General features: G+C 43.2%; 1 protein-coding gene across 1 annotated transcript in view; it reads left to right on the top strand.

Moving 5' to 3' along the window:
• The window catches only part of TACC3 (transforming, acidic coiled-coil containing protein 3), a 15,179-nt gene extending 11,761 nt beyond the window's left edge, over positions 1–3,418 (top strand). Inside the window, exons 12-15 of the mRNA XM_008937227.1 lie at positions 427–587; positions 1,686–1,792; positions 1,996–2,116; positions 3,353–3,418. Of these exons, the coding sequence (XP_008935475.1) occupies positions 427–587; positions 1,686–1,792; positions 1,996–2,116; positions 3,353–3,418 (455 nt within the window). The remainder of the gene's footprint in view (positions 1–426; positions 588–1,685; positions 1,793–1,995; positions 2,117–3,352) is intronic.
• Positions 3,419–11,438: the final 8,020 nt, after the last annotated feature.

Genomic DNA, 11,438 nt, shown 5'->3' with positions numbered 1-11,438 from the left:
AAAGAGTGTGCTGTGCTAGTTTGGCTTGTTATCCCAGTCTCCTCCAGATCTTACAGCTATTTATGAAAATACTTTTGAATTCCTTGCTTCTATAACAACATTGGAGGCCCCTGTTATGGTAAACTTGGGTGTAATACTTTGACTACATTCCAGGAGAGAGAATGCTCTAGGAAAGCACCTTATAATCAGTTTTCAATTAACTTGGGCTTGCTGTGAAATAACATGTAGCAAATAAAGAGAATATGACTGCTTTGTGAAAAGTAAATAGATGGTATTCTTCCACAGGAGAGGACACATTATGAAATCCTCTTTTGCTCAAAAGGAAGAGTTGAAGGTGGGGGGTTATCTGTCCATAATGTGGAACTAGTTTTATGCTACTGCAGTAATCTAACAGGAGTGTAACCATGTTAATTCCACTTTATTTAGAGGATTCTCAGAAGCAGAAGGAATTGTCAAAGAAAGAAATGCAGAGGGTGCTGGAAGAGAAGCAACAAGTTATTTCAGATCTGAACTCCATGGAAAAATCTTTCTCTGAACTCTTCAAACGATTTGAAAAACAGAAGGAAGTGCTGGAGGGTTACCGCAAGGTAGGGTTCTGGAGTGTCAGTAACATCCTTCCAAGGTAAACGAGCCTTAGTGGAGAGGAAATGATGAATTTCTAGCAGCCATTAATTACACAGTATAGGCACTGCCTGTAAATCCAGGGGTTAAGTTGTTGTTTAAAGATTTTTAAAGATTACTGGTTTGTTGTATTTAGTGGCTAGCTTAAGGTATGACAATGATCTGTTAGAAGCTGAAGCTTTGTCAAAAAGAAGAATGAGCTGTTTTCTTGCTGCATGCATATAACTTTTCTGTCAATCACAGAGAGACTCTTAGGTAGCAGCTGCTGCATAGGGGCAGCTTGTTTCCCTGACATGCTGTATGGATGTTGGATTCAATATTTTGAGTGAGAGTGATAATAGCTTACGAGGTTGAAGTTCTTTAGCTTTAGCTTAAACCCAGCTTGTTTATGTCAGGCATTCATTCTACTGCATCTTCAGACTGGAGGAATGAAGCTAATGAGGAGCATAACCTATGGCTTGTTACTACATAAAATGCATAGAAATTGATGGTGTTTTAAAATAAGCCTTCAGATTTTTTCCTGCAGTTATCCTTTAATATTCTTTGTGTACTCAAGCTTAGAACTAGCCTGTTAAAAGTTTTGTGATAGTCTAGGTTTGAGAAACAGAATGTCTGTGGCAACTTAAGCTTTGCTTTACTAACATGCCAGGCGTCCTTCATCTTATATCTCTTCCATCTTTCCACCCTGAACTCAGAAGCTCTTCCCGCAGCACTTGGAAACAGTTGTTAAATTCAAGAGCTGGAATTAGTAGGGAGTCTTGGCAATTGTTTCAAACAGTTCCAACTTGCTATAAAAGCTAATAAAACTGCCCTAGTGTCTGTGCCTACCAAGGTAACTTTCTTGCTTTTAATGTTAGGTGAATAAATCTGAGTTTGGAAAGTGAATTGAGTTGAAAGGGAAGCTTTATTCCCTGTAAAAGTCTGTGGGACTTCGCAGTTCTTCCTGTTGCTCTGATGAGCAACTGCTGCCACTGCTGTAGTCAAATAGTCCATTTGTGAAGTGGAGAGACTCTTCCCTCTACCTGCATTTAAAAAGCTAACCAAGCTGCTTGGTTTTGGAACAGAATGAAGAAGCTCTGAAAAAATGTGCTGAAGAATACCTGGCTAGAATTAAAAAAGAGGAGCAGAGATATCAGGCATTGAAGGCACATGCTGAAGAAAAGCTGCAGCAGTAAGTACCATGACCTGAAACCAAATACTGGGAGTGAAATAGTTTTCACATTTGCTGCAAATTATGCTGCATTAACACCAAAACTTGGCAAAGAACATTTTGTTCGGGGACTAATCCAAAGTATGAGTACCTAGTGTGGTGCTATGAATGGTTTAGCTGTGCTGTGTGAAGGGGATGTAAACACCACCTTGCTTCCATTTCAGAGCAAATGAGGAAATTGCCCAGGTACGAAGCAAAGCCAAATCTGAGACTGCAGCTCTACAAGCCAGTCTCCGCAAGGAACAGATGAGGATCCAGTCTTTAGAGAAGAGCCTTGAACAAAAGGTTAGTCAAAATGTCACGGGTGAGTCTCTTCAAGCCACAGCCTTAGAGTAGGTCAAGAGCTACCTTGTACCAGCACTAGAAATAGCCATGTGAGCTCTGCTGGTTTTGATGGCTGCTGTCCTGGCAGGCTTTGGGAAGTTAGTATTGAACTTAAGGTATAACTCTGTCAAGATTCATCTGTATGTATATTTTTTTGCATCAAAAGGTTTATTCTCATAGGTGGGTCTGCAGAAGTGATCAGGCTACTGTCAGGAGGGTATTTGAACTACTGAATGACATGATCTAAAACTGAAGAATGTCCAAGAACAGAATCTGGGAATGAATGTTGAATAACTGTCTGGTTCATGTTGTTTATAACTGATTTATAAGCTATTAGCACTAGTACAGACACTTTTGTATTGACTGAACTCTTTCAGTATTGTTCAGGCCATTAATCCTTTTATTTGGTATTGTTTCATACTGCATAGCTAAGTCTTAGAATGTTTTGTGAAGGCACATTAGTTTCCTTTATTAGAACCCTTTAAAGCAAAAAGCTCTTTGAGGATTAAAAGTCATATGGCTGGAAATTCATGCTATTAGTTTTGCTGTCTCTTTGCCAGCGTTGGAGACTTAAGTAGACAATGCTGACATTCCTGTTAGGGAAAAGTCTCATAGTTGTGTGAAGTCCTCAGCTTTATGGCTGAGGTTTGCATAACTGAGGAAGCAGTAGGCCTGAAACTTGAGAAATGAGACAAGCCATTTAACACAGAACTAGTTTTGTTCCTGTTACAAATTCAGTGACATCTTAAGAACCTGTATTAAAATGGTTTGGCCATATAAGGAATTACACAGACTGGAAATACTTTCACTGACACACAGCAACTATCAAAGCATCACCCTATGAGTTGCTTGTATTGTGAAGATTGAAATCTAAACTGACACTGTCTTGCATTTCAGTGTATCTAACAAAGACAGTGAGTCTGAAAAGTCTTACTTCCCTAGATCACTTGGTCTCCACATAGTATGGGAAAGTCTGTGGAAGAAATGGAGACAGTGTAGTGGGTTGTGCCTTATTTCCTGAGGCTCATGAGGGTGCCATGTGACCACCTACAGTTGGCTGTCCTTTAGACTAAATTTGTGAGTCACTAGCATGGAAATGGATTTTGTATTACATGTGTTGGCAGTGATGACTTGTGACTCAGCTCACTAGGTAACCTGGCCTCACTTGAACTTACTTTCCTTTCTTGTCTTCAACAGACTAAAGAAAATGATGAACTAACGAAAATCTGTGATGACTTGATCTTGAAGATGGAAAAAATCTGATAGCTTAACTGTTGTGTAAATATGTCCAGTCTCTGACTTCCTGTCTTGTGTGTTCACTTTATGTATGTTGAGGAAAAATAAAACTGTTGATTTGCACTTGTCTTGCATATTATTGACAGTAGCTTTTGTAGAAAATGTCAGTAAAATTCAGTTGTAGTTGTTGCTTCCAGAAGGCAACAATGTCTTGCATCACACTTTCACATGTCATTCAAATTAAAAACTCCTTAGTTGTCTCACCCTCATCTCTTCCTGGGGTAAGAACAGCAGTTCTGTCCTCATGGCCTGGCTTTGCTGGGGAGGATCAGCATGGGCAATGTCTCTTATTTTGCACTTCCTGCTGTCTCACTTGAAACATCCCAGAGTTCTGAGATTGTAATACAAACTTGGCCTGTCACAGATGCTACTTTTGATGTAAACAAGTAGAACTTCAGCAGTTTGGTTTTTTGTTTGAGAGGAGCTAGAGCGATTCTGGTTTTGCAGACAAGGTAAGCAGAGTATTGAACAGCAGGACAGACTGCTTGCAAACTCTCCCCCTTTTTTTTTTATGTCATTAGTCTTGTTGCTGTTGACTTCTCTCTCACCAGTTGAGAACTCCCTACCTCTTGCCTGTAATGGAAAGCCTTGAGTGTCAGTACAGAGTCAGCAGCAACAGTACTGAATGCCTGATGCCTGCAGAACATGTTCTGCTGTGTGCTTTCCTTAGCTTATTGCTTTGGAAAGTGCCAGATGGTAGCAGGGGAAAAAATTAGTCATAAACCACTGTACAAAACCAAAGTTTACTCCCTGCCTCAAGTTCAGATAGCAGGGATTGTTCAAGGCTGTGCCTTGGAAAGTTCCTTTGTAATCCACACAGATGAGAAACCTTGTACCTGGTCATATTTGTGAACTGTCTTGCCTGTGTTTAATCATGGAAACTGATTTCTGTTGAAGTCCTGGGTGAATATTGAGGTTAGAGGCTGAGGGAGCCTGTGCTTAGATAAGGTTAAGCATGCAGCCACAAAGGGCAGGCCAGCTTTTTTTTCCCCCCTGGTGTTGGCTCACCTTGGTGTGAGGTGACAAACTGGTCCAGGGGAAAGGGTGGTGACTGGACAAAACTACTGTTTTGCAGTAGGTCAGAAAAAAGGGCAGAGCGTTCCAACAGAAGCCTTGACTACATTAATGCACCCCTGAACTTGTGTTACTTGCTGCATAAATCCCTCTGCGGGGCAAGCCTGCAGTGCCAGCTCTGTCCACGAGATGTAGCTACTGCTCTTCGAAAGGACAACAGGCGCACGCGAACCCAGGCACCTCCCTCCGCACGGGAGGGGACACTGCTGTGGGGTGACAGAGCACAGGAACAGGCTGCCAGCAGGGGGGCTGGAGCCTCCTTCTCTGGAGACCCTGAAACCCCACCTGCAGGTGTTCCTGGGCAGTCTGCTCTAGGTGGAGCTGCTCGACTGGACTGTGCTTCAGCACGTTGCAGGGCTGGAGACTTCTCTAGTTGTGTTTAATGTTAATTATTTTCATAGGTTCCTGTTGGGAAGGATAGAGCTGCAAAGTGATGTGTGCCAATGGGCTGCATGTAAATGGTGCAATGAGGGGAGACTTTCATCCACTTTGTTCTGTTGCTTGTGTGTAGCCTCTGCCTTGCAGCCGTTGCTGTCCCCGGTCTGCTGATGGAGGTGGGTGGAGATGATGTCCAGTAGAGACCAGCATACCAGCTACAGGTGCTAGGGTAGTGTCAGTGCCTGACAATTCTCATTAGGTCTGATACCAAACGTTATCAAGAATCACACCTTGTGTGCCTAGCTGTCTGTTGATATTGGGTAATGGAAACTGCAGTCCAGTGTGGTGCAGGAAGACACAACACTGTGCTCCTGCTGTAATCTGTGGCCACTGCCTGTGAAATCTGCCCTGGGCTCTCCTGTTTCTTGGCTGTTTCCAAGAGAAATGACAGTATGTGCAAACCAGTGCTTGAATGGAGATGGCTGGAAGGGCCTGGGCACTGAGAAGGATGAGTGAGCAGTTCTTGAATGTGTGAGTCCCCAAGGCCTAACTTCAAGGCGTTGCCTAGATTTCCACTTGCCAAATACTGGGGGAGTGAGGGGTGCAGCTCTGCATTTTTACACTGCTCAGAAGGGGTGGCTTCTTTATCTCTGCACGTACAATATGTACCTCCAACTTAATACACCATCTGTAAGAAATCAGTATTTTCTAATTCATAGCTGTAGTGTTGTTTCAGTGTTCCTTCCCTTATTTTAAAGGACTGTTCTTGGTGCTACCCTAATTCTGCACAGTCCCCTTCAGAAGAATTGCCTTTGCAGGATATGATACAGGTGGCCAGATGCATGCCAATGAACCTGTGTGAGCTGTTGTATGCAAGATGTGTGTCTGTTTTGGTGGGATTAGTTTGTGTGTGCTTACTGAGATAAAATGAAGCTGGCTGGTTGATACTCTATTGTCACTTACTTACTGAGCCTCATCTCATGAGCATTGGCCACTCTGCAAGCAGGTACCAGGAGGGAAAACTGATACTGCTCTGTGCCTCTGCTGGCTTGGGTTTATTTGTTATTTACATTCACAATTGCCAGGTGCTGTACAGAAGACGACAGTTCTTGTTCCCTGCCTGCTCCTGGTTCCAGTACATGGGAGGATATATTTTATTTCAGAGCTGATTGGAGTGGATCAAAGGAACTAAACCTGCTTGTGTGATCTAACAGCATTGGTGTGTTTATATCAAGGGCTTCCACAGGCCTGTGGTTTTAATGCCTTTTCATGTCATTCCTTGGGTTCTCCAGTAAGTCTGGAGGATACGCATCTGCCCTTGGACTTGACTGTACTACCACACAGGCAATCTGTGCCATATACCTGCACTGGTGTTGGTCCATCTCTTTTGTGAAGGGACTTTCTCTTAGCTTCCAATGCAAACATAACTGTGTAGCCTTGCCTACGTGGTCCAAAGTCACCTTTCCAGCCGTTTCCACTCCTGTTCCACCAAAATGAATTTTCAGCAGAACACTCATCATGGTCTAAACATAGTTTTTAATCTCTTGTCTTGTTAAAAACTTTGGTTCAGGAGCCATGGCTTAAAGCCTTCTGGATTCAAGGGATGTCTCCAGAGTGATCCTCCAGTCAGCAGGTTGGATTCTGACCAACTTTCTAGTCCTTTTGCATTGCTCTGACAACGGAGTAATTAAAGAAAAGTAATAATTTGACATGAAGGAATTTTAACAGTCATCCTGGTGTGAAACTAGAACCAGGCAAGGGCTGAATCAAACTCTGTGACTTCAGATGGACATCTAAACATACATACAGCTTCACTTCTAAGGTTGCAATTTGTACCTCCAAAGCAGGTATAGCTTTTTTTTTTTTAGCATCTCTTCTATGAAGAGAGGCTGAGAGAGCTGGAATTGTTCAACCAGTACCTGAAAGGAGCCAACAAGAAAGCAGGGGAGGGTTTATTCACAAGGATTTGTTGTGACAGGACGAGAGGTCATGGCTTTAAGCTAGAAAAGGGTAGATTGAGGTTAGATGTTAGGAAAAAATTCTTTAATATAAGGGTGATAGATCAGTGGAATAGGTTGCCCAGAGAGGTTGTGGAAGCCCCATCCCTGGAGACATTCAAGGTAAGACTTTATGAGGCTCTGAGCAGCTTGACCTAGCTGGAGATGTCCCTGCTTATTGCAGGGGGGTTGGACTAGATGACCTTTGGAGGTCCCTTCCACCCCAAAGATTCTATGATGCTATGTTTTTTTTTTTTTTTTCCCCGCTCCCTGTTGTAAAAATATAATTGCAAAGACAAAACCCAGAGAAATAATGGACTGTTTTTCCTGTTTGGAGGGCAGATTTATTACCTGAAACAGAAAACAAAGCATTTGAAAGCAGAAAAGGGAAATTAATAATTTTTTTTTTTCCATTAGAAAACAAACTTATAAAGCATTTAACTTCAGCATGCTGTCTTTGGCTGTATGAGGAACTCTCCACCTTTCAGAAGTCACTGGATCATAACGTGACTGATTTCTTATGGTTGTGAAAGACCTGTGTGGTTTTGACTTTGTCAAATGGATCAGTCACAACATCTACTTCCTTTACAGATTTCTTTTCCTTTCCAGTACGTCTAACACAGGCAAACTAAGTTCTCTGCAGGGGTGAAAGGGAAGGAAATTCCTTGGGAGTCTTATCCTATTTTTGATGACAGTGCCAGTAAAACTAACTGCAGTTTACATCAGTTTACAGCACTTGCTGTGAGGTTTTTGCCAAGGGTGTCCTGCTGTTTGAAAATGTCTCTAGTAGGTTGTAGGCTCAGAACCTGTTTCTCAGACCCTGATTCTTCTCTCTCTGTTGGGAGATAGTTTTCCCAGTGGTGAACTCCTGCATAAGAGCGTTATGGTGTAACTTTCTCCATCTCCACAGTCTTTCCTGGCTCTTGATGTGAGAGGACAGTCCCTTGGCTAGTGTCACCTGTCAGAGCCCTACAGGAGTTGATGGAGCTGAGGACCAGTGTGTCTGACTGTCTGTATGATAGGTCTCAGTGGCCCAGGAGCAGCTGTGACCATTTAATGGGGCTAACACATGTTATGGGCTGCAGTGGAGCACAAAGTGTGCACACATATGTCATACGGGTTGTTAGACTTGAGGAAAGAGCCACTGGGGACACGAGCATGTAGTGAGTCTTCCTGTATCTCTTTAAATTCACTTAGACTCACAGCACAGGACTTGGGGGGGAGATCTTCAAACCCTTCCAGTTCTCACTTCTGTATTGCCTTAGTCCTCAGCCCGGTGCCCTCTGGTACAATGCCAGGCTCAGCTTCAGACTCTTCTGGAGGAAATGGTGCAGGATGATGTGGAGCTATCTAATGAATCATTTAAGCTTTTTCTGTTCTTTCTGTTTTCCAAGCTTGCTGAGCAATATTGCATCCAGGACCTCAGTTAACTGCCTTACTTTTTGCTTTTTCTGTGCTTTTAATGTCTTATAAATAAGACTGCTTTATGTTGTTTGATTTAATTTGTTCCCTAAAGAAATATTTTCCTTGCAGTGCCATATAGTTTTCTTAAATATTTTTTTTCCTAATCAAGAGCCTATATAACTCCCTTCCAAGACAAGTAAATACAGTGCTTGTCAAATTCAATCAACCCATTTCCTTTTGCACAAATTCTTCAAGTTGTTTCTCCATTGTCTCCTCTAGGGAATGCACCAGAGAAAGAGAGAACAAAGCTAACAGGTGGTGCTGGCTTTGGGGACCAGTGTGAATGGGCTGTGCAGCCTGGAGTTAGGGAGGTGCCAGTTCAGCCCAGATGGTGAGGGAATCCAAAACTTTTCCATGAATCTCTTGTCTGGAATTTGCCCCTAATTTAAGTGAACTACTAAGGGAAAAATAAAGAGCACTGGATGGTAGACCCAGGAATTGAACGTTTTTTTGGGAGTTAGTTATGCAACATTTCATCATGCAGGAAGTTCCCCTGCTTGTCTGTCTTTTGACATTTAGAACATCTTCTGCTTTTCTTTCCATTGGCAAAGCCAACTGGCCTGTGTTTGGGAGTCAAGTGACACATGCAACCCCAGCTTGCACCCATGAGTTGTGTGGAAGCCTGTGCCTGACAGCTGATAATTTTATTTGTAACACTGGCACCACAGTTTGCTGCTCTGTTTGAAAGAGACATTGGTATTACAAGGGAGAGCTGTCTTTGAGTTGGAAGAGAGGTAAATGTTGGTCTAAAAATATATCCTCAGCCTAGCTCTTAAACTGTGCTCAACAAAGCCTAGGAGACAGAGATGTGGTGGCTGCTTTGTTTTCCCAATCACAGTATCATCTGCTGCTACCCTGATTTTATTTCTGCTGTTCACCACGGCCCCCAGATCCTAGATGCAGAAAGTCACTGGGTGTAATCCATAATGTCAATCAATGTTGCCTGAATCTTGCAGGAAAGATGGGTTTAGTCCATTGCAGGGTATAATGGTGGAGATGATGGGAGCCGAGTGCTGAACAGGAGCATGTTCTTGGAGGCACCACTCTGGTGCTCTGCACCTCTGTTTCCATAGTGGTGGCTGGAAGTTAGCAGTGTCTGCTGCTTTTACACAACACACTTGGAGGTTTTCAGTTCCAGAATCTGAGTGTTACTAATATTTTCCATCTGGTGGGCAGCCTGGAGCTAGCACTTCAAATTTTAGCTGCCCAGATCTCATGATAGGAAAGCTGTTGCTCTGATAGATGAACTAATTAACAATGAAACATCATATCTGGTTGAAAAATCTCTGCTGTAGTTTCTATGGAGATTTCTGTAAATAAATAAAATCCTTTCCAAAGCAGTGTTTTGATCAGCAGTTGTTTCCAAACAATGGAACTTCTATCTGGGTCCCAAATCTGAAGTATCCAGTGAAGCTCTAGTCCCATGGGAACATGGGATGGCAGGGCTTTAACTCTAATGTAGCTGATGTACATGAACACCACCTTCCAAGCAGAACCCGATTTAAGCAGATTTGGTGTTTTTTGCAAGCTCTGTTCGTGGTGCAATGGTACCTCTAAACCAGACAGTGCAGTAATCATCACCTGTTTGTAATGAGAAAAATGTGCTGCTCCTAAATAAAAATGGAGCATCACCATGTTTTCTGTAGCATGAGAGTTTTTCAGGAGTCTGTAAGTGGTGGCTGCTGTTGGATCCCCAGTGTTGGTGCAGGGAGGGAGGCAGAAGCACACCTCAGCCCTCCCAGAGCACTGGCCCCTGCAGAGCCTGCAGCAGCTCCACTGTTATCTCACACCATTTATTTACCTGGCAGTGACAAACCCATTGCTCAAACTGGTGACGTTTCAATGCTTGGAGTGACTCAGTGCAAGCACTGAGTGTTATTAACCTTTTTCTGGTGCCCAAGATCCTTTCAGTGACAATTATAGAAGGTGGAGCATGGTGTCAGTTTGTCTGCTGGGAATTTATAATTCGTTCCTCTGAGCTCCAGTCTCATTTTTACCATAAAACTCATCTGAGGAGTCCTAGGATAGCACTTGTGCTTTCAACTTAGATAATGACAGAGTGCAGAGGCTTAAGGAGAATGCTGGTGGGGAGACCAGCTGGTAATGTGGAATGAAGTGACTCAGAGGGGTGACTAATCAATAGCTGGACCAGGTGTGAGTGTACCATGATATGTCCTTGGTGTGGGCTACAAATATTATGTCCATTCAGACTGAATGGAAAAAAAAAAAATTAGGAAGCATCTGCATACACTTGACAGCAAATATTGCTTGTGTTTGGCTGGCTCCTGAAAGGGAAGGAGTCCCATCTGGAAGGAAATGAGTCTCCAAGTGCCCTTTGGAGTTAGGGGTACCTAATCTGAATTTCCAGGATTAGGTCTAATCTGAGCATCCATGCTAACCTGAGCAGGGAAAGAACTGCAATTGGAAATGCTGGCAGCACATTTGCCTTTCCCTGTTTACATACGTGTATACATACAGGTCTTTGTTTGTCCAGACGTATACACACATCTCTAAGTTTCACCCCTTGCTTTCTGACTGAAGCTTCTGGGACATCATCAGCAGATGTGTGCATGTGTCTGTTGGGAAGCACACCTAAGGGTTTATTTTTTTTAACATCCATCTATTAGTTTTCATCCCACCACTATCTGGGCAAGCTGCTGTTTGTTGTGGCAAGTGTTGTGGAAAGCTGGAGCTGATGGTTCTGTGTATCTTTGTTGGGGGATCTATGAGGATGAGACTGGCTGCAGAGAATTGACTACTCCCCCTTCCACAAAAAGCTGAAGTCACTCAAAAAGTGAGACCTTCAAAGGCTTTTGTGAGAAACAGACATGCAACATCTGTTGCTTTGCAGTTACTCTGTCTCTGAGTACAGGTGGCCAAGCTTTTTAGCCCGATGGTGATACCTCTATATCTTTATGTGCTGAAAGCCACCACCACTGAGCTGTGTACTGTGGAGAAGAGGGGAGTAGTTCTTAGGCAGGCAATGAGAAGTTTGTCTTAGAGGTCCCATTACAGAACAGGAGTGGTCCTCCTGTGCAGCCTGGACTCAGCCAGCAATGCCCTGCACTCCTGGA

The sequence above is a fragment of the Merops nubicus genome, unplaced genomic scaffold (assembly GCF_000691845.1).
Source record: "Merops nubicus isolate BGI_N331 unplaced genomic scaffold, ASM69184v1 scaffold17343, whole genome shotgun sequence".
Taxonomy (NCBI): Eukaryota; Metazoa; Chordata; class Aves; order Coraciiformes; family Meropidae; genus Merops; species Merops nubicus.
This window is presented reverse-complemented; position numbering and strand designations above follow the sequence as displayed.